Source organism: Hemitrygon akajei, chromosome 9 (assembly GCF_048418815.1).
Source record: "Hemitrygon akajei chromosome 9, sHemAka1.3, whole genome shotgun sequence".
Taxonomy (NCBI): domain Eukaryota; kingdom Metazoa; phylum Chordata; class Chondrichthyes; order Myliobatiformes; family Dasyatidae; genus Hemitrygon; species Hemitrygon akajei.
In genome coordinates, this window is record NC_133132.1 from 146,899,146 (window position 1) to 146,922,782 (window position 23,637).

The following is a 23,637-nucleotide window of genomic DNA, read 5'->3' on the forward strand; positions in this document are numbered from 1 at the left end:
ATTTGGCTGTCCACCAAATCTTGCAATCATGATACCTATGTCTAGTGAGTTTCAGGGCTATGTTATCTCCTACATTTTATGGGAGATTCAGTGTTCTGGGAGTATGGTCTGAACCTCTTGTTGGACATGACTGTTGGACAGGTCTGTGGCTTAAATCTTGCTTTTGACATACTATCTCTAGCTTGGATGTTATGCAGAACTGCTTTGGTGTCCACCAAGGATCAGCTCTAGGCTTTCAGAAATTTCTACTTCATCTCTAGATATAGCATAATTTTCCACAGTAATAAAGCTCAATCTTATTTGACTCAAAGTATTTAGCTCTTTCTTTGAAGCACGGTTCTTAATGAGCTGAGATTTCTTTCAGCAAAATATTGGAACAACAACGTCATTGGAATTGCCCTCATTTCTCAGCCACTTCATCTGTTCCTCTCGAGAATTGACTATTCCAATAAACTTGTTCCACCCTCCATTTGAATATTTTGCCTAAATATACTTCATCCACTGACCCAGTTTATAGAAATGGAATCCATCAGTAATTTGGGGACTGAAAGTTGATAAATTCCCAAGACTGATGATTTGTATCTCAGCATTGTGAAGGTGGTGTTTATGGAGATAATGGGTGTCCTAAAATGTCAGTGATTCTAAAATGGTTCCAAATAATAAGGAGATTGGGCAGATTCAAGCAACACACACAAAATACTGAAGGAACTCAGCAGGCCAGGCAGCATTTATGGAAAAGAGTACAGTCAATGTTTCGGGCCAAGACACTTTGGCAAGACTGGGGGAAAAAAGCTGAGGAATAGATATATAAGGTGGGGGAGGGGAGAGAGAAACACAAGGTGATAGGTGAAACCTGAAGGGGGAGGAATGAAGTAAAGAGCTGGGAAGTTGATTGATGAAAGAGCTACAGGGCTGGAGAAGGGGGAGTCTGATTGAAGAGGACAGAAGGCTGTGGAAGAAAGAAAAGGGGGGAGGAGCACCAGAGGGAGGCGATGGGTGGGCAAGGAGATAAGGTGAGAGAGGGAAAAGGGAATGGGAACTGGTGAAGGAGAGGGGTGGGGTTATTACTGGAAGTTTGAGAAATTGATGTTCATGCCATCAGGTTGGAGGCTATCCAGATGGAATGTAAGGTGTTGTTCCTCCAACCTAAGCGTGGCCTCTTCACGACAGTGGAGGAAGCCATGGATGGACATATCAGAATGGGAATTGTAAGTGGAATTAAGTGGGTGGCTACTGGGGAGATCCTACTTCTCTGGCTGATGGAGCGTAGATGCTTGGTGAAGCGGTCTCCCAATCTACATCGGTCCCAGCGATATCCTGGAGGCCACACTGGAAGCGCTGGACACAGTACCTGACCCCAGCATACTCTCTAGTGAAGTGTCGCCTCACCCGGAAGGACCATTTGGGACGCTGAATGGTAAAGAGGGACGAAGTGTAGGGGCAGGTGTAGCACTTGTTCTGCTTGCAAGGATAAGTGACAGGAGGAAGATCAGTGGGCAGGGACGAATGGACAAAGTAGTCGTGTAGGGAGCGACCCCTGCTGAAAGCAGAAAGTGATGGTTGTGGGGGGGGGGTGCTTAGTGGTGGGATCCCATTAGAAGTGGCAGAAATTGCAGAGAATTATGTGCTGGCTGTGGAGGCTGGTGGGGTGGTAGGTGAGGACAAGAGGAACCTTATCCCTTGTAGGGTGGCAGGAGGATGGGGTGAGAGCAGACGTATGTGAAGTGAAATGGAATAGATGTGGTTGAGGGCAGTGTTGATGGTGGAGGAAGGGAAGCCCCTTTCTCTGAAGCCAAATGAGAAATTATTTGTAATGTGGATGAGTTGATTTGTGAACTAGAAGTGTTTGTCCCTCACGCACTTTGAGAAGAAGTGCGGCGGCGGCCATTTTCAAATGTCTTCTCAGATCGGAGTTCTGAGAGGTGGGACTGCGCAGGCGCGTGAAGGAGGCCTGGGAAGGAGGGAAGATATAAAAAGGAGAGAAGGAGTGAGGTAGTTCTCTTTTGGAAGAGGACAGCGAGGCTTTGAGAAGAAGTGCGGCGGCGGCCATTTTCAAATGTCTTCTCAGATCGGAGTTCTGAGAGGCGGGACTGCGCAGGCGCGTGAAGGAGGCCTGGGAAGGAGGGAAGATATAAAAAGAATGCAGCCTTAAGCAGCGGGCAGCTTCGTTTGTGGGCAGCGGAGTGAGCCGGGAGCAGAGTGTAGGGCTTGGGCTCAGAGGGCTTAGGCGGAAGAGGGCACAGTAGGCTTATCTTTTAGTTCTCCTTGTTATTTTCAGTTATTCGGGAAGTATGAGTGTGAGGGCAGCTTGTTGTTCTCGGTGTCGGATGTGGGAGATCCTGGAGTCTCCGAGCCTCCCGGACGTCCACATCTGCGCCAGGTGTGTCGAACTGCAGCTCCTGAGGGACCGAGTTAGGGAACTGGAGCTGCAGCTCGATGACCTTCGCCTGGTCAGGGAGAGTGAGGAGGTGATAGAAAGGAGTTACAGGCAGGTGGTCACTCCGGAGCCACGGGAGGCAGATAGGTGGGTCACGGTCAGGAAGAGGAAGGGGCAGGTACTAGAGAGTACCCCAGTGGCTGTACCCCTTGACAATAAGTACTCATGTTTGAGTACTGTTGGGGGGGACAGCCTACCTGGAGGAAGCGACAGCGGCCGGGCCTCCGGCACAGAGGACGGCCCTGTAGCTCAGAAGGGTAGGGATAAAAGAAAGAGGACCATAGTAATAGGGGACTTGATAGTCAGGGGTTCAGACAGGCGGTTCTGTGGAGGTGATCGGGAGTCCCGGATGGTAGTTTGCCTCCCTGGTGCCAGGGTCCGGGACGTTTCTGATCATGTCCAAGATATCCTGAAGTGGGAGGGTGAGGAGCCAGAGGTTGTGGTACATGTAGGTACCAATGACATAGGTAGGAAAGGGGAAGAGGTCCTGAAACAAGAGTATAGGGAGTTAGGAAGGCAGTTAAGAAGAAGGACCGCAAAGGTAGTAATCTCGGGATTACTGCCTGTGCCACGCGACAGTGAGAGTAGGAATGGAATTAGGTGGAGGATGAATGCGTGGTTGAGGGATTGGAGCAGGGGGCAGGGATTCAAGTTTCTGGATCATTGGGACCTCTTCTGGGGCAGGCGTGACCTGTTCAAGAAGGACGGGTTACACTTGAATCCTGGGGGGACCAATATCCTAGCGGGGAGGTTTGCTAGGGCTACAGGGCAGACTTTAAACTAGTAAGATGGGGGGGGGGGGCGGAAATCAATTTGAGGAAACTATGGGAGAGGAGGTTAGTTCACCAGTAGAGCAAGTAAGTAGACAGTGTGTGAGGGAGGAAAGGCAGGTGATGGAGAAGGGATGCGCTCAGCCCGAAGATGTAGGGGAGAAGAAAGAAAAGGATAATAAATTTGAATGAATTGCTAGGGATGAAAAGAGAGGAGGTGGAGAGTATCTTAAATGTATCTATTTTAATGCTAGGAGCATTGTAAGAAAGGTGGATGAGCTTAAAGCGTGGATTGATACCTGGAATTATGATGTTGTAGCTATTAGTGAAACATGGTTGCAGGAAGGGTGTGATTGGCAACTAAATATTCCTGGATTTAGTTGCTTCAGGTGTGATAGAGTAGGTGGGGCCAGAGGAGGAGGTGTTGCATTGCTTGTCCGAGAAAATCTTATGGCGGTGCTTTGGAAGGATAGATTAGAGAGCTCCTCTAGGGAGGCTATTTGGGTGGAATTGAGGAATGGGAAAGGTGTAGTAACACTGATAGGAGTGTATTATAGGCCACCTAATGGGGAGCGTGAGTTGGAAGAGCAAATGTGTAAGGAGATAGCAGATATTTGTAGTAAACACAAGGTGGTGATTGTGGGAGATTTTAATTTTCCACACATAGATTGGGAAGCTCATTCTGTAAAAGGGCTGGATGGTTTAGAGTTTGTGAAATGTGTGCAGAATAGTTTTTTGCAACAATACATAGAAGTACCGACTAGAGATGGGGCAGTGTTGGATCTCCTGTTAGGGAATGCGATAGGTCAGCTGACAGATGTATGTGTTGGGGAGCACTTCGGGTCCAGTAATCACAATAGCATTAGCTTCAATATAATTATGGAGAAGGACAGGACTGGACCTAGAGTTGAGATTTTTGATTGGAGAAAGGCTAACTTTGAGGAGATGCGCAGGGATTTAGAGAGAGTGGATTGGGTCAAGTTGTTTTATGGGAAGGATGTAATAGAGAAATGGAGGTCATTTAAGGGTGAAATTATGAGGGTACAGAATCTTTATGTTCCTGTTTGGTTGAAAGGAAAGGTTAAAGGTTTGAAAGCGCCATGGTTTTCAAGGGATATTAGAAACTTGGTTCGAAAAAAGAGGGATGTCTACAATAGATATGGGCAGCATGGAGTAAAGGAATTGCTCGAGAAATATAAAAGAATGTAAAAGGAAACTTAAGAAAGAGATTAGAAAAGCTAAAAGAAGTTACGAGTTTGGTTTGGCAAATAAGGTGGAAGTAAATCCGAAAGGCTTCTACAGTTATATTAAAAGCAAGAGGATAGTGAGGGATAAAATTGGTTCCTTAGAGAATCAGGGTGGTCAGCTATGTGTGGAGCCGAGGGAGATGGGAGAGATTTTGAACGATTTCTTCTCTTCAGTATTCACTAAGGAGAAGGATATTGAATGGTGTAAGGTGTGGGAAACAAGTAAGGAAGTTATGGAACCTATGACAATTAAAGAGGTGGAAGTACTGGCGCTTTTAAGAAATTTAAAAGTGGATAAATCTCCGGATCCTGACCGGATATTCCCCAGGACCTTGAGGGAAGTTTGTGTAGAGATAGCAGGAGCTCTGACGGAGATCTTTCAGATGTCATTAGAAACGGGGATTGTGCCGGAGGATTGGCGTATTGCTCATGTGGTTCCATTGTTTAAAAAGGGTTCTAGAAGTAAGCCTGGCAATTATAGACCTGTCAGTTTGACATCAGTGGTGGGTAAATTAATGGAAAGTATTCTTAGAGATAGTATTTATAATTATCTGGATAGACAGGATCTGATTAGGAGTAGCCAGCATGGATTTGTGCGTGGAAGGTCATGTTTGACAAACCTTATTGAATTTTTTGAAGTAGTTACGAGGAATGTTGACGAGGGTAAGGCAGTGGATGTAGTCTATATGGACTTCAGCAAGGCCTTTGACGAAGTTCCACATGGAAGATTAGTTAAGAAGGTTCAGTCGTTAGGTATTAATGCTGGAGTAACAAAATGGATTCAACAGTGGCTAGATGGGAGATGCCAGAGAGTAGTGGTGGATAATTGTTTATCGGGATGGAGGCCGGTGACTAGCGGGGTGCCTCAGGGATCTGTTTTGGGCCCAATGTTGTTTGTAATATACATAAATGATCTGGATGATGGGGTGGTAAATTGGATTAGTAAGTATGCTGATGATACTAAGGTAGGAGGTGTTGTGGATAATGAGGTGGGTTTTCAAAGCTTGCAGGGAGATTTATGCCGGTTAGAAGAATGGGCTGAATGTTGGCAGATGGAGTTTAATGCTGAGAAGTGTGAGGTTCTACATTTTGGTGGGAATAATCCAAATAGAACATACAGAGTAAATGGTAGGGCATTGAGGAATGCAGTGGAACAGAGAGATCTAGGAATAACAGTGCATAGTTCCCTGAAGGTGGAGTCTCATGTAGATAGGGTGGTGAAGAAGGCTTTTGGAACGCTGGCCTTTATAAATCAGAGCATTGAGTACAGAAGTTGGGATGTAATGTTAAAATTGTACAAGGCATTGGTAAGGCCAAATTTGGAATATTGTGTACAGTTCTGGTCACCGAATTATAGGAAAGATACAATAAATTAGAGAGAGTGCAGAGTCGATTTACTAGGATGTTACCTGGGTTTCAGCACTTAAGTTACAGAGAAAGGTTGAACAAGTTAGGTCTCTATTCATTGGAGCGTAGAAGGTTGAGGGGGGATTTGATCGAGGTATTTAAAATGTTGAGAGGGATAGATAGAGTTGACGTGAATAGGCTGTTTCCATTGAGAGTAGGGGAGATTCAAACGAGAGGACATGATTTGAGAGTTAGGGGGCAAAAGTTTAAGGGAAACACGAGGGGGTATTTCTTTACTCAGAGAGTGATAGCTGTGTGGAATGAGCTTCCTGTAGAAGTAGTAGAGGCCAGTTCAGTTGTGTCATTTAAGGTAAAATTGGATAGGTATATGGACAGGAAAGGAGTGGAGGGTTATGGGCTGAGTGCGGGTAGGTGGGACTAGGTGAGATTAAGAGTTCGGCACGGACTAGGAGGGCCGGAATGGCCTGTTTCTGTGCTGTGATTGTTATATGGTTATATAATTTCAAGACTTCTATCAGAAATCCTTTGATCTGGTGCAATACAATTAGAGCTTGTGAGGCTGAGGGTGATATAGTCATGTGGAGTGATTCTGAATGGATAACAGATTAAGTACGTTACTTCAGATTGGGAGGGTGCAATCCATTGTGCTCAGGATGGATTATTGCTGGAGTTACAGTTTAAAATCTGTATTGGTCTGGATGAGGGAAGCAAAGATAATGTTTGCTGATGGTACTAAGCTAGTTAGTCATGTGGGTATGATGAGGATGCAGAGTCGTTAAAGGCTCTTTTCTATGAGCAAGGACTCGGAGGATAGAACATATAGTGGAAAAAATGTGAGGTCCTTTAGTGGAGAAAATGGAAAAGCAGAGTTGAATGGTGAGAGCTTAACACATTTTGGTGTTCAGAGGAACTAGTGGCTGTACACAAATCACTGAAAGTTAACATATAGGTAGAGCATACAATAAGAAATGCAAATATACTGCTGGCTTTTATTGTAACAGGATTTTAATATGAAAGTAAAGTACTGCAATTTATGGAGTCTTTGTGGTGCTGGACTTAAAATATTTTGTACAGATGTTGCATATTTATATAATGAAGAATGCAACATAAAATCACCAGATTAATTCTTGGGATAGGAGTATTGTCCTATGAGAAAATAGACCTGTATAACACAGAAACAGGCCTTTCAGTCCATTGAGTCCACGCCAGTCATTAAGCTACAGTTTTGTTCTCATCACATTTCTATCAACCTTCCAACTATTCATCTCATGAGGGACAACTTACAGGTACCATTAACCTACCAACCTGCATATCTTGGGAAAATGAGAGGAAACCCACTGGATTATAGTGTGCAAAACTCATACAAGTAGCACCAACAGTCCAACAGTTGAACCCAGACTCCTGGAGCTTTGAGATAGCAGCTCTACCAGCTGTACCTCCATCCTCGATCTTGAGACAATTTTGCAGGAATGTTTTCTGGGTGAGAGGATTAGTTTTTAACAACCACAACCATCTTTTGTGGTAGTTATGACTCCAGTATTGGAGATTGTTTCCGTAATTCCCAACAGCTTACATTGTACACAGTTCTTTGGTGATATTATGCCCCTTGTACTCGCATTACTTGCAATTCATTTCTTTTGATTGCATATGGGAAGAAGACAGTAATCAAGGGTGGTTCAACTATCTTTCTTTTGTAGGTGGAAGTAAAACAGCCTTCAATTTATATTGGGTCCTGAAAAATGATTTTTCTAATTTTTTAAAAAATAAATTATAATTGAAGTTAATTATAGAAATTGTGAATGTTTATATTTAGCAAGCCATTCTAAAGAAGTTTTAACTGTTTTGCAGGCCAAAGCAGTTCTGGAATCTAATGAAGTTTATACTCTTTGCCAGCCTATATATGACACACAAGAAAGCTTTGTGAAGGTTAGGTCATTGTTTTTATTATATGCTCATTGGCAAGCAATAAATAAAAAGCACAATTAAAGTTATCCATTACAACTGCAATGTTCCTAATATATGCTTCATGCACTCTCTTTATTTTATTGCACTCCTACTGTCAGGCAGTAGCAGAACTCCACTAGAATCTCAGACCTTTGACAACACATATTGAGTTTCATCTCATTGGCTAAAGCATGTGGGGTACTGAACATTTAGGCATTTAAGTGGTGATATCCAAATTTTCATACATTGAAAACTTTCTCTCCGTGTTGAACTCAGTGTACTCCTGTCCTGAAGAGATTTCCTCAGCATTAGATTGGGGAATTCCCACTTGAAGTCTGCCTCAAGTTAAGTCCAATGCAGAATCTGAAACAACATTAATGTGAAGTGAGATTGTAGAGCTCTAGAGCAGAAAGTAAAGTTGAAGATAAATTTAATAGTTACTTCAGTAAAACTCAGATAATCCGCAATGCTTGGGACTTTGGTGGTGCCACATTTTTCAGTCTATTCTCAATGGAACCATCTCAATGGTTTTAATGCACTTTTATACAGTATGATAATAAGTTTCCCAATAACCAAGTAAGTGGAGAGGGTGTATGGGAACTTGGAGTCCTGTGAGTGTGAAGGAAATGTGAAAAATGCCACCTGATGAGCCGTGCCGGAATCAGGATTTCAGAAATGTCAGTCAATGGATAATTGGAGTTTTACAGGAGGTTAAAGTTATATATTTTTGAGTTATAGTTATTTATAATAGTTTGTAATTTTAGGTCACAGGCCCTTTGGCAGCAATCATAGAGAAGTACAGCACAGACATAGGTCCTTCTGCTTATCTAGTCCTTGCTGAAACCATTTAAACTGCCTACTCCCATCGACCTGCATTGGGACTATAGCCCTCCATACCACTACTATTCACGTGCCTATCCAAATTTTGCTTAAACATGGAATTGAGCTCGCATGCACCACTTGTGCTGGTAGCTCATTCTCATTCCACACTCTCACACCTCTCTGAATGAAGGAGTTTCCCCTCATATTCCCCTTAAACATTTCACCTTTCACCCTTAACTTATAACCTCTGGTTGTAGTCCCAACCATCTTCAGTGGAAAAAGTCTGCTTGCATTTATCCTATCTATACCCCTCAAATTGTGTATACCTGTATTAAATCTCCTCTCAATCTTCTATATTCTAAGGAATGAAGTCTTAACCTATTCAATCTTTCCTGATAACTCAGGTAACATCATTGTAAATTTTCTCTGTATTCTTTCAACCTATCATTCCTGTAGGTAGGTGACTAAGACTGCACACAATACTCCAAATTAGGCCTCACTACTGTTTTATACAACTGCAACATAACATCCCATCTCCTGTATTCAATACATTGATTTATAAAGACCAATGTGCTGAAGATCTATCTACCTGTGATGCCACCTTCAATGAGTTATGGACCTGTATTCCCAGATCCCTTTGTTCTACCACACCCCTCAGTGCCCTTCCATTCACTGTGTAAGACCTACCCTGCTAGGTGGTACTGAAGTGCAACACCTTCCACTTGTCTGCATTAAATTGTTTTCTGCCATTTTCCAGCACATTCTTCCAGCTTTATCAAAACTCAGTTCACAGCCTTCTATGAATGGTGATGCAAATGCTTATCTAACTACTTCTTAGATGTTGTGAGAATGCATGCTTCCACTACCTGCTTGGACAGTAGATTCCAGATTTTAACCTCCCTCTGGGTAGGAGAAAATGATTTCCAGCAGATCTGTTCTTCTCCTGAATCTATGTCCTCTAGTTTTAGATACTACTGCTGTGGGGAAAAGCTTCAATAGACAATAGATAATAGACGGTAGGTGCAGGAGTAGGCCATTCGGCCCTTCTAGCCAGCACCACCATTCACTGTGATCATGGCTGATCATACACAATCAGTACCCCGTTCCTGCCCTCTCCCCAAATCCCTTGACCCCACTATCTATAAGAGCTCTATCTAACTCTCTCTTGAATGCATCCAGAGACTTGGCCTCCACTGCCTTCTGGGGCAGAGCATTCCACATATCCATCACTCTCTGGGTGAAAAATTTTTTCCGCATCTCTGTTCTAAATGGCCTACCCCTTATTCTTAAAATGTGCCCTCTAGTTTTGGACTCACCCATCAGCGGGAACATGCATCCTGCCTCCAGTGTGTCCAATCCCTTAATAATCTTATATGTTTCAGTCAGATCCCCTCTCATCCTTCTAAATTCCAGTGTATACAAGCCCAGTCGCTCCAATCTTTCAACATATAACAGTCCCGCCATTCCGGGAATTAACTTTGTGAACCTATGCTGCACTCCTTCAATAGCAAGAATGTCCTTCCTCAAATTTGGAGACCAAAACTGCACACAATACTCCAGGTGGGGTCTCACCAGGGCCCTGTACAGCTGCAGAAGGACCTCTTTACTCCAATACTCAATTCCTCTTGTTATAAAAGCCAGCATGCCATTAGCTTTCTTCACTGCCTGCTGTACCTGCATGCTTGCTTTCATTGACTGATGTACAAGAACACCTAGATCTCGTTGTACTTCCCCTTTTCCTAACTTGACTCCATTTAGAAAATAATCTGCCTTCCTGTTCTTGCCACCAAAGTGGATAACCTCACATTTATCCACATTAAACTGCATCTGCCATACATTTGCCCACTCACCCAACCTGTCCAAGTCACCCTGCATTCTCATAACATCTTCCTGACATTTCACACTGCCACCCAGCTTTGTGTCATCAGCAAATTTGCTAATGTTACTTTTAATCCCTTCATCTAAATCATTAATGTATATTGTAAACAGCTGCGGTCCCAGCACCGAACCTTGCGGTACCCCACTGGTCACAGCCTGCTATTCCGAAAGGGACCCGTTAATCACTACTCTTTGTTTCCTGTCAGCCAGCCAATTTTCAATCCATGTCAGTACTCTGCCCCCAATACCATGTGCCCTAATTTTGCCCACTAATCTCCTATGTGGGACTTTATCAAAAGCTTTCTGGAAGTCCAGGTACACTACATCCACTGGCTCTCCCTTGTCCATTTTCATAGTTACTTCCTCCTATCTCAGGACCTACATCAATCTCCCCTGCTCCAAGGAAAACAAATGCAGCCTCTCGATTCTCTCCTCATAACTGACATGACCCATCCTGGGCAACATGCTTGTGAATCTCCTCTTTACTTTCCACAGTCCAATCGCATCTGTCCTATAATGTGTGATCAGAAATTACTCAGAATGCCAACCATAGTCTAACAAACGATTTAGAAAATTGTACCATAAGTTCCCAGCTCTTTTATTCTATATCCAGCCTAATGAAGGTAGGTCCCCCTCATGTTGTCTTCACCTTACTTACTTGTCACTACTGTTACTGTCACTTTCAGGTTCCTTGGGTGTATACACTTCTGTTCCTCAATACTGTTCTAACGTTTCTTTGTGTACCCTATTAGTCTTCCCCAAAGTGTACCAATTTACACATTTCAGATTTAAATTTCATCTGCCATAATAATGGAAATTGAATGGCTAAAACTAAGTACAGGATGCAAAGCTATGTTTTTCTTCCCTCAGAACGCCCAATGGAAATTTCCAAAAATACCAGCAATATATTTTGTGAATTATGTAATAAAGATGAATGGATATAATGTGGGTATAATATTGATACTTCTCAAGAAATTTAAATTCAGATGTGTTGCATGTTTCATGCCATTATAAATATAAAATCTGTTCTTTCATTCATATTAATTCTTTTGTAAGCATTTTGCAATCATATTCATTAGGAGTTGGATAAGTATTTGGCCTACAAAGATATGCTAAACTTGCGAAAAAAAGAGCTATTATACAAGAAATGGAATGAATGTGTCTATCAGCCACTGCAATGGAAACTCAGGTCAATATTAAACCAGTCACTTGAAAGCAGGCGAGCTTCAATTTTGCAGTACTTGGATTACTGCAATAAAAAGGTAATACTTGGCAACAATTGAGATTTATTTTCATAATAGATCTTACATCCATATATATACTAAAATTTTACTTTTCCTAGGAACCTGTGTTTTTGGAAAATTATAATGCTGATGACTTCAATCCATTTGTCCTTCAACAGTGCAAACCTAAAACACTTAAGGTATAGTGGTAAAATTATACAGCACTTAGATTTTGATCTGGTTATTGCATCATTGTATAGCATGAAACTATGTTTTGATTTTACTTATTTATCAGAAAATAGATATATAGATATTCTTAATTACCCTTTATACCACATGGTTTGCTAGTTAATGCTTTGTGCTATTGTGCTTTAAAGTAGCCTAATCAGTTTAGAGTTTTAAACTAATCATATTAAATTTGCATAATTGTTTTATCTTCCCAATTGCTATTAATACTGAGGGTTTTCATGTCATGTTTTTCACTTTTTAACTATACAGTACTATGCAAAACTCCAGCACCCCAGTTATATATTTCTGTCCAAGACTTTTGTACAGTACCACATACTGAATTAGAAACAATCAAATTAAAACATTGAAAGGGATCCATTACAGAGGCAGATCTATGAGACTGGTATAGAATAATTACCAGAGATTTCTATTAACCTCAATAAAACACCAGCAAGTGGCAATCATAGAAAAGGAAATCATGTTGCAGAATATTCATGGCTGCTTTCTAAACATATTAAGAAATCAATATGAATGGACAGATTTAGAGAAGGACATCTTTCTAAAAGAATTACAACACTTGTAATTTTCTGAGTTTGAGACAGACATAAATAGAACACAATATGAGTCAATTGACAGCAAATTGAAAATCTTAAAATTTAATGTTACAATTTAGAAATGCAAAGCATTCTCAATGGGACCAATCAAAAATATTCAACAATGTGAGTAAAACACAGTTTTGTAATTGCTTGTCTATTGAAAATGTTGAGTGCTGTATTCCTGTAATAAATTTTACTCTTTCTACAGGCAAGGGCTTTAAGTCTTAATGATCCTCTGCTGTTGCAGAGTCGAAGCAAAAGTGAGGAAGACAGTGCTATACTGCAGTGTCAAGAAGGTATTGGCACAATGCATTTGGTTGCACCTTTTGCGTAACAATAGACAATAGGTGCAGAAGTAGACCATTTGGCCCTTTGAGCCTGCACCGCTGGTTATATAACCAGTACAGTACTGGTGTAACAGGGAGATGAAGTAGAAAATCTGCACAGAAATTACAGAGAATCATCCAAAGTGGAGAGTAGTGGTACAGCTGTCCCCCGCTTTACAAATGTTCGCTTTACGCCACTTCGCTTTTGCAAAAGACCTACATTAGTAATCAGTTTTCGCATTCCAAAGAGGATTTTTGCTTTTATGAAAATTTTTCCCGTATAAATTAATGGTTCTTCGTTTTACGCCATTTCGGCTTAAGAAAAATGTTTCATAGGAATGCTCTACCTTTGTAAGGGGAGGGGGGACCTGTATTGTAGTACTTAGTTACAAGTGTATTGATTAGAATGAAGTAACATTTGAAGTGCTGAGTGCAACATTGATACATTGACACCCCTCAGGACTAGAATTGTGTGTGGGCGATGAGTAAGGGTTGAAAATAAAAGCTCCAAAGTGTTTGTTCTTTATATTTTATGAATGATTAGCAAAAAAAAATTTTCAGTCCATATCAGTAGTAAGGCCTTTGACAAGGTTCCACATGGAAGGTTGGTTAGGTAGGTTCAATCGTTAGGTATTAATATTGAAGTAGTAAAATGGATTCAACAGTGGCTGGATGGGAGATGCCAGAGAGTAGTGGTGGATAACTGTTTGTCAGGTTGGAGGCTGGTGACTAGTGGTGTGCCACAGGGATCTGTACTGGGTCCAATGTAGTTTGGCATGTACATTAATGATCTGGATGATGGGGTGGTAAATTGGATTAGTAAGTATGCAGATGATACTAAGGTAGGTGTCATTGTGGATAATGAAGTAGGTTTTCAAAGCTTGCAGAGAGATTTCGGCCAGTTAGAAGAGTGGGCTGAAAGATGGCAGATGGAGTTTAATGCTGATAAGTGTGAGGTGCTACATTTTGGTAGGACTAATCAAAATAGGACATACATGGTAAATGGTAGGGCATTGAGGAATGCAGTAGAACAGAGTGATCTAGGAATAATGATGCATAGTTCCCTGAAGGTGGAATCTCATGTGGATAGGGTGGTGAAGAAAGCTTTTGGTATGCTGGCCTTTATAAATCAGAGTATTGAGTATAGGAGTTGCGATGTAATGTTAAAATTGTACAAGGCATTGGTGAGGCAAAATTTAGAGTATTGTGTACAGTTCTAGTCACGGAATTATAGGAAAAATGTCAACAAAATAGAGAGAGTACAGCGGAGATTTACTAGAATGTTACCTGGGTTTCAGCACCTAAGTTACAGAAAAAGATTGAACAAGTTAGGTCTTTATTCTTTGGACCGTAGAATGTTGAGGGGGGACTTGATAGAGGTATATAAAATTATGAGGGGGATAGATAGAGTTGACGTGGATAGGATTTTTCCATTGAGGGTAGGGGAGATTCAAACAAGAGGACATGAGTTGAGAGTTAGGGGGCAAAAATTTAGAGGTAACATGAGGGGGAACTTCTTTACTCAGAGAGTGGTAGCTGTGTGGAACGAGCTTCCAGTAGAAGTGGTAGAGGCAGATTGGATATTGTCATTTAAAGTAAAATTGGATAGGTAAATGGACAGGAGAGGAATGGAGGGTTATGGGCTGAGTGCAGGTCAGTGGGACTAGGTGAGAGTAAGCGTTCAGCACGGACTAGAAGGGTTGAGATGGCCTGTTTCCGTGCTGTAATTGTTATATGATTATATGATATTTAAATTCTGAACTTTCACCTCTACCTTAATCCTAAAACAGGTAAAGTTTCCTCTGTGAAACAACGTAAAGGATTTTTACAACCGGAATTACCTCTAGTTCCTTTGGATCGCCGTAATATCAACTGGATCACGTGGCTTCATATACCACTAAGCTACATTGAGAGTGATGTCCGGCAAAGAAGCAGGTAGTGACCATTTTGCAATACATTCTCATTTACTTCAATAGAGTGGTAGAATTAATTGAAATTGTGATTCACAGCTCATGATTTTGAATTAATCTTTAACTTGTCCAAAGAAAGATTAAGTAATTCAAATTAATTGTTTGAAATTTCATTTATAAAACAAAACCTGGTGCTGTGGGACTTGAGGCTCCTGACCTCCTTCCAGATGGCAGAAGCAAAAAGCAAGCATGGCTTGGATTGTGGGGGTCGTTGAAGCATGCTGCTTTCTCGTAGAAGTGCTCCTTGTAAATGTGTTCAGTGGTGGGGAGGGCTTTTTCTGGGATGGACTGGGCTGTGTCCAGTACATTTTTAGGTTCTTCCGTTCATGGGCATTGGTGCTTCCATACCAGGCCGTGAAGCAACCAGTCAGGATACTCCCCACTATGCATCAAAAGAAGTTTATTGAAGTTTTAGATGACATACCACATCTGGGCAAACTACTAAGAAAGTAGAGGTGCTGCTGTGGCACTTGTGTGCTGGTCCCAGGACAGATCCACTGAAATGATAACGGAGAGGAATTTAAAGTTACTTACTGTCTCCACCTCTGATCCCTTGATGAGGACTGGCTCATGGATCTCCAGTTTCCTCCTCCTATAGTCAATAATCAGCTATTTGCTTTTGCTGCTGACATTGAGTGAGAGGTGGTTGTTGTGGCACTATTCAGCCAGGTTTTCAATCTCTCCTATAAGCTGATTTGTCACCAGCTTTGATTTGGCCAACAGTAGTGTTATCATCAAACTTCACTATGGCATTGGAGCTGGACTTAGCCTCATAGTCATAAAGTGAGCAAAGCAGGGAGCTGAGCACACAGCCATGTGATGCACCTGTGCCGATGGTGATGGTGGAGGAGATGTTGCCAATCCAAACTGACTAACTGACGAGTCTGCAAGCTACCTCCATATTCAACTATTTCCAAGATTTTATAGTTGAATTCCAACAACTATTTTTTTAAAAAACTTAAAAATCATCCTTCACCCTACTTACTTAAAGCACCAAGTTCTGATGACCCTCTGCTCCAGTCTAAAGATACTCCTATTTAGCATGTTTAACCTTTTTTAGTATTGCTTTCTCCTAATATCTCACTCTGCAACCTTTAGCTGAATTACTAAGATTATATGATCCTCAAAATCCTGACAGAAGAGACTACAGACGGAGGAATCTGGAGCAACAAAAACAAACTGCTGGAGGCACTCTGTATTCGCGTTCCTGATCTGAAATGTTGACCATGTGCAACAATTAAGGGATGTGTTTTGATACTTAAGCATATTTGTAATTTATGTTAGATGTTCAGAAACTATTTATAAGACCATGCCCATGCTTAGTTCATGGTTTGAGTCTGGTTGCTTGTTTTCTTTCCTCTTTGCCTTGTTTCCACTCCCCCATCCCATGAAGGAGAGTTGAATGTTCATGCTCTCTTAAAATACTCTTGATTGCTGTGTCATCACAGGTGCTATATGTTTTAATTTTGTAAAGAATTGTTTAATCAATTTAGTATTGAAATTCTGGTTAATGAATTTTTAACATTAACTTTTTTTATGCAAAGGAAACGAATTATTTCAGAAACTGCTAGAATCTAAACACGGAAGTTCATCTACTTTTGCTGAACAGATGCAAACTTGTTCGAAGTTTTTCCAAGATGCACATTGAATGGGCATTCTAATATCTACGCTGGCAAATGGATGTAGTCTTCCAGATTCATTTATTGAACAAATATGTTCAATTCAATTCTTGAAAATCATCCTGTCTTCTTATATGACAGCCATCTCTAAAACTAAGTAATAAAATAATATTACATAAAATTGGAATATAAGGACTCAATTATTGTTATTAGCTGCTCACTCATATCTTTCTCTTTCATAAGTACTAAACTGCCAAAAATGAGAAGGCAGATATTGTTTAGCAGTTAAAGTGAAAATGTTTGTGCTGATGTTTACTTCCATGGAAAAATAAGTATGAAATACAGGGTGTAATTAAAACAAAAACTGAAAATTCTACATGTAGTTGATTAACCTGAATTCATGACTTTGGGGATTCAAAACTTTAAGTGAATATTTAAGGGAGAAAGTTGCAGAGGACAATGAAGCTGTACTATTTTTAAAAATCAGTCCATAATATCCTTAAGAGATGAATTATTTGTTGACCTAAAATGTGAGTGTTTTAGTTATAACTTGGAGGGGTTATTGGTGAGGTCACATAATTTGCTGTTAGTTGTATTCTCACTTTGATAAATGAAGCTGAGTTATCGTCGGGAGATTTACCGAAATATAAGGAAGAATGGTGTGGAGACAGTTTAAACATACATTTCAGTCTGGGGCATAAAATAGGAATTTTATTTTAAAGTATGCAGGAACTGTCTAAGAAATTTATTCTATTTTTCATTAAGACTATGCATTTTCCGTTATACTGTACAAATATCCTATTTTAAAATTACTTGACAGCCTCTTGTTATTTACTATGTACTATTTTAATACTGTTGTAAGAATACTTTTTAATATTTTATACAATTCGAGTTTCATTATCTGAAATAAAGACATAGCCGCAAGTGCCACTTGTCATTTAATAGAAAGCAAAAGTAAAAGGATTGTTAAATTGACATCCTGTTTCTAAAGCAAACTATTTGGCAATAAACTGATGGTTCTTATTATTTTCATGTGTCGAGAAGTGTTGTTACCCATTTTAAATGCTGAAGGTGACATAGTGGAAGTGTAAATGAACACTCAGAGAAAGTCAATTTTATTGTCATAGGCACATGCTCAGGTATTCACAGATGCAGTGAAAAACTTACTTGCAGCAAGATTACAGGTGCCTAGCATCATATACGAGAGATGTTACTAATTCTCACTGATTGAGGTCAGACAAAACACTGGAATTTTTAATCTGTCTCTGCGTCATTGAAGCAGATATTCTCTATCTGAAAAATATAATTCCCTCCATGTATGGTTATACCAACCTTGATCATTTTCAAATCCTGGAATTGGTTTCATACCAATTTTGTCACTTAAGTAATAACATTTTTATTTGTAATATTTCCAAAAAGCAAAATTCAGACAGACCAGTTAATAATTTAAAGGTATCAATTTTATTGACATTTTAGGGAATTATTAAACTGCAAACTATACAAAGAAATTCAATCTACAAAATATCAAGCAACTGATACCACAGTAGTGCAAAGAGATACTCTACAGCAGACTGCATAGGAAGAGCAGTGGCATAAAATCACAGCAGAATTTGAAAAAAAAGTTTTACATGATTTAACAAAGCAAAAAAAAACAATTTACACGCCAAGGACTTTAAATATTAAACTGCAACTTCCAGTTTCAATCCCCTTTAAACTGTTAGTTTTCAACAATGGTAACAGTTTGGCAGTGGTTTGACTGAATTATCAAAGAGGTTTAATACCCCACAGTGTGTTTTTCCGAACCCTTATAACAATTGTTCCATTAGATAGGAAAAATATTTGGCAAAATAGATATTCCCTGTTCCCTCACTTATACTATACATTTTTGCACTTGAGAAAATTAATTTATGCTGCAGAACTTGCAGCTGTTTTGAGTTTTTTTTTTATACATTCTAGCTTAAAGGTCAGTGATCAAAACAATGACAGACGCCATATGTGGCACATTCTGACAGTCAATGCCAATATCCTAGCAGCTGGGTCAACCATACAATATTTGCTCTCAAGAAATCTGGTAGGGGGAGGTAAACATTAGCAGTATGCCACAGCATTTACAGAGTCCTTCAGTAACATTTTTATTTGAAAGTATTTTTTTTCCTTTTAATCCTAATTGAATATCATCTGATAAAATGGCAAGAAATGTCTAATCACTGCCACACACAGGATAATTTTCAAACACTGCAGCAATCATATTACTGCAGAGGTGTCGGTAAGACTATCCCATGAATCTCAACCAATTGATGATCAGAGTGATTATTGCCAGTGACCAGTCACTATTCTTAGTTGAAGAGTGGACAAGGAGTGAAGTGAAAAGGATATAGCTTAAAAAGGAATGTTCCTCAATGTTGAGCTTGCTACATTTAATGACTACAATCGATTCAAAAAACAATAATATGTCTGTGGGTAGGTAAGTAATAGTTGTTCAACATCGCTTCTCGATGAAAAAGCAGAGAGTAAAGAGAAAGACGAGACATTGAAAGGAGCAAGTTTATACTTCTAATCACTCTTTGCTGGAATGTATTTAATACCTGACTCAGCTCATAATATCTTTCTTACACTTTGTCCTCTACAGCTATTCTTCACTTGGATGAATTAATGTGATTTTTTTTTTAACCAGATTACTCTTCAAAAATACCTTCAAGAATGGTAAATTAATTATGCCTCAGTAATCACACATGGGTAAAATTTCCACAGAAGTTCCCAAACTACACCTGCAACTTCTCCAGTAAAACAAGCAGAACAGCTGTTTACCCTAATTTTTCTATTAATCTTACATACGGTAAATTATCAAAAAGTGACAAATCTTCATGGACATTTAGGTGTATATCTGAGTTTGGATTTACAAGAAATATATTCAGATTAGTACACGATATCTTAGATTTTGCTCATGATCCATTTAAATGATTAATAACATGCATGGCTTGTGACCAACCCTACCTGCCTCTTTAATTGACCTAAGTGAAAGCATTCAATATCAACAGGAAATTAAATAGTAATACTGAAATATCACTAGAGCTTTTAGTGGTTCAGATACCCATTTTATGGAATTTTTTATCATGGATCTCAAAAATATGGAAGATAAATATTTCACTTTATATATCCGCATTGAAGTCTGCTTCTGTAAAGTAAATGAGGTGATACTCCTATTGAAACACACATCTGTCATTCCATGACTCCCTTTGAGGCAAAAAAACGAAACTAACACCATAGCTTAAATGATGTTTCTCACTGTTTCTTCTGTATGGAGATAGAGTAAGCCTTACATATATGAACAGTCAGTATTGTGGTTTTCATATGAAACTATTTGTCTTGCATGGTACAATGGGAAATCCATATTACTAGAACAAAAAAGTCGCATGCATTGCTACCTGTGGCAATCATCTAAGATTTGAATTATTGTACCCTTTATTGCACACACAAATGAACATATAGAACACTTCCACTAAATCTGGCTAAACAATTTTCCAAAACTCACAAAACAACAATGGGAGATTTTAAATAGTGTTCTTAAGGGCCTAAGCTGGAAAATGTAACTTTCTATATTATATTCCAATATAACTAACCACCACATTCACAGTACAGTGATACTAGACTGCATTATCAAAATACAATACCAGCACCATTATAAAGTTAATAGCTTTTTAAATAAAAAAATAAAATACAAATAGGAAATTTAAAAATTGTATCAATAAGTTCAAGGTACATTTATAATGGTGGAATGAAGGATAAATGAATGATTTGAAAAACCACTGCACCTCTGCAGGAACATAGGTTTATTTTACCACTGCTCATCTCTCATGAGTAGAAAACTTAAGAACAAAATCAATTAAATTTAATGATCTTTGAGACTCCATAACATCAATAAAAAAAGAGATACAGGAAATACTAAGTTTTGTAAGCACACTCTATGAGCAAAAGAACTCTCTCTGTATATTAAATAATTTCAGAAAATGGAATTGGTCAATCAGCAAATCAGAGAGAAGTGGAAATTAATAGGTCTAACTATCCAAACTATAAATCTGTCCTTCCAAATCATTTTCAAAATGTGCCAGACAATTTCAACATTTTTTTTTACTTTGATATAACCATTTATTGTTGTTTTATCTTTAGCACATAAAAGTAATTTGCTGAAGATCTGATGAACTGTGATTTCTCAAGTAAAAATACAAGAACAATGGATGAAATATGGTTTCAGCCTCCCACCTGTTCTCTTTAATCATTCTCTCAATCTACCCACAAAGGTTTTCTGGTAATTAGTTGAATGATGGCTCATATATATGAAATAAACATCTTAATGACTTGATCCAAGAATGTATATGTGCAGATATAAACAAATTATTAAGCTGGCATCTGAGAAACTAGTCATCAAATTTGGTCTGATTTAACACTTTCCTTTATAAGGTCTTAAATTTCAAAGTTACACTACTGAATGCAAAAATATTTTCATTACCATATAAAATCGACTGAATTGCACAAAATATTGGTATAGTTCCTATGTCCTTCCAGATATGACAAAATATTTTAATGAATGAATGAATGACTACAAAAAATATTGTTTCAGAAGCCTGTCGACTTACAAGCCACCTGAACTAAGGCAAAGAGGGAAGTTGTATTATGTACTGTACTACTAATTATAATCAAAACTAGTGCCAAGATAGAGTTCTTCATTCACTGCATTTTTCATGTATTGGACAAATACCTTTATACCATGTGACAAAAAGTTCCACAAAACTTACTGCTCCTGTTCACTAACTAGGGTCTTCTCACGGATTTTAACTCTTATAAAGAGTTTACGTCTCCAGCAAATACCCTGCATGCACCTTTCTAAAACTTTTTAAAAACATTATCAGTTTTGCTTTTCAACAGTGATTCACTTGAAAATAAAGCTGAATAAATTTGGGCTTCAGCCTAGAATTCCATTCCATTCAAAATTGCTTTGAGAACTAAACTTTAATAGTTACAAAAGGAGAGTACAAGACAATTCAAAATATGCATGCTTTGGAAAGTACAATAGAATAAGTGAATGGCTTTTGAATTACTTGAATTCTCGATATTCATTACCTTCAAACAAAAGTTAAAAGTAAAGTCATTCTGCAGCTTGCCATGAGCAGTTCCAAGCAGGAAATAGGGTTGTCCTCAACAAGAGGGGAGGTAATCTGATTAGCTCATTGCCCAAAATGATGAAATCTGCATTACATTTCCTTAGTGATTTCTTGTGAACAGTTTTAGTAACAAGGAAACCAGACCCAGAATGGCAAAAAAAAAACAGCAGAAACTCATTATTTCAATCACAATGACAAGGCTGGCACCTCATTGGCAATGAGTATGGCTGAGTATCACAGTGTATTTTGGTTGAGGTTTCATTTGTTAGGCTTTCTTGGGAATTCTAGAAAAAACTGTTTCTAATTCTGCCATCCATTGACCAATGACACAATTTTACTCATTGAGCATTCAAAATTCACAAAATTTTGAAGCTTAAGCTTCAAAGTAATGTCTTCTGTTCATATAATTGAAGATCAAGACGCACCCATACCTCCCCTGTTGGCACTTCATGCAAAAGAAGGCGTTTTGTGGTTGGTCCCTTGCCTTCTTGCTCCTTTTTGATTGTTGCCACAGGGACCTCTGTCCGACCTAGGAAATCTGTCCAAAACAGATAAACCAGTATTGATGGTGAGAATTCATTTAATTCTATTGCTCCAGACACTCGACCCTCAACATCCCCAATATTGTAAATTGTTCATTTGCATTATAGTATCAGTTTTGCTGATTCCAGCAGAAGTTTATTCTAAGTTGGTAGACAGCTATATTTAACTGAAATCTTTCAGCAGATGTCACTGGATAATGAAGAACAAAAATCCTCACGGCTTTCCTAACAATAACCAAGAGACACTAAGGCCAGCAACACCACACTAGCTACCATCATAGCTCAGTTGAGAAAACATAGGTTGTGTGGTTAAATTCTACAATCTGTCTATTTCGAGAACTATCAGGGAGTCTAATTTTGTTTTATAACTTATAAGAATGCTTCCTGAGGTCAATACATACTGTAAAATGCATGTCACTAAAGTACAGTAACAGGCTTAAGGTAAAACAAGTAGTTTCATAAGACACATAATACCTTGTTAAAACTTGTTAATTTATTAAAATGGTACCCAAGAATCAGAATCAGGTTTAATATCACTGGCATATGCCATGAAATATATTGCTCTGCGGCAGCAGTACACTGCAATACAAAATAAACTATAAATTACAATAATATAAATTTTTTAAAATAATTTAAAAACTCGGATAAAAAGAGAGCAGAAAAAAGAAAAAAATAGTGAAGTAGTGTACATCGGTTCATTGTCCATTCAGAAATCTCATGGCAGTGGGGTAGAAGCTGTTCCTAAATTGTCGAGTTGTGTCTTCAAGCCCCTGCGTCTCCTCCTTAATGGTAGCAATGAGAAGAGGGAATGTCCTGGGTGATGGAGTCCTTAATGACAGATGCCATCTTTTTGAAGGTGTTCTTGATGCTGAAAAGGCATCATGATGGAGCTGGCTGAATTTGCAACTTCCTGCAGCTTTTTTCCGATCTTGTGCAGGGGACTCTTCATATCAGACCACGATGCATCCAGTCAGTTCCACAGTAGAAATTTGTGAATGTCTATGATGACATACCAAGTCTCCTAAAACTCTTAATGAAATCGTGCCACAGTCATGCCTTCTTTGTAATTGCTTCAACATGTTTGGCCCAGGATCGATCTTCAGAGATGTCGACATCCAGGAAGATGAAACTGCTCACCCTTTCCATTGCTCTTCCCTCGATGAAGGCTGATGTATATTCCCTTATCTTCCCCTTTCTGAAGACCACAATCAATTCCTTGGTCTTACGACATCAAGTGCAAGGTTGTTGCTGCAGTACCACTCAACCAGTTGATCTATCCCACTTCTGTATGCCTCCTCGTCACCATCTTAAATTCTCCTAGCAACAGTTGTGTTGTCAGCAAATTTACAGATTGTGTTTGAGCTATGCCTAGCCACACAGCCATGGATGTACAGAAAGAACTGTGGGCTAAGCACGCATCCTTGAGATGCGCCAGCATTGATTGTCAGTGAGGATGAGATGTTACTTCCAATGCACACTGACTGCGCTCTCCTGGTGAGGACGTCAAG

General features: G+C 39.3%; 2 protein-coding genes across 11 annotated transcripts in view; one reads left to right on the top strand and one right to left on the bottom strand.

Annotated features, from left to right (window-relative positions):
- Nucleotides 1–17,454, top strand: part of fam228a (family with sequence similarity 228 member A) — a 25,761-nt gene extending 8,307 nt beyond the window's left edge. For all 3 annotated transcript variants that reach the window (XM_073057237.1, XM_073057238.1, XM_073057239.1), the window contains 6 exons: nucleotides 7,671–7,748; nucleotides 11,546–11,728; nucleotides 11,809–11,889; nucleotides 12,722–12,809; nucleotides 14,630–14,774; nucleotides 16,354–17,454. In XM_073057237.1, the coding sequence (XP_072913338.1) occupies nucleotides 7,671–7,748; nucleotides 11,546–11,728; nucleotides 11,809–11,889; nucleotides 12,722–12,809; nucleotides 14,630–14,774; nucleotides 16,354–16,387 (609 nt within the window). In that variant the 3' untranslated portion in view covers nucleotides 16,388–17,454. The remainder of the gene's footprint in view (nucleotides 1–7,670; nucleotides 7,749–11,545; nucleotides 11,729–11,808; nucleotides 11,890–12,721; nucleotides 12,810–14,629; nucleotides 14,775–16,353) is intronic.
- LOC140733634 (intersectin-2-like) overlaps nucleotides 7,769–23,637 on the bottom strand; it is a 216,579-nt gene continuing 200,710 nt past the window's right edge. For 7 of the 8 annotated variants that reach the window (XM_073057229.1, XM_073057233.1, XM_073057228.1 and 4 more), the window contains one exon: nucleotides 17,871–22,125. In XM_073057229.1, coding sequence (XP_072913330.1) covers nucleotides 21,968–22,125 — 158 coding nt within the window. In that variant the 3' untranslated portion in view covers nucleotides 17,871–21,967. Of the gene's footprint in view, nucleotides 8,130–17,870; nucleotides 22,126–23,637 lie in introns of those variants that run through there. The other variant, XM_073057231.1, reaches the window with a different exon arrangement.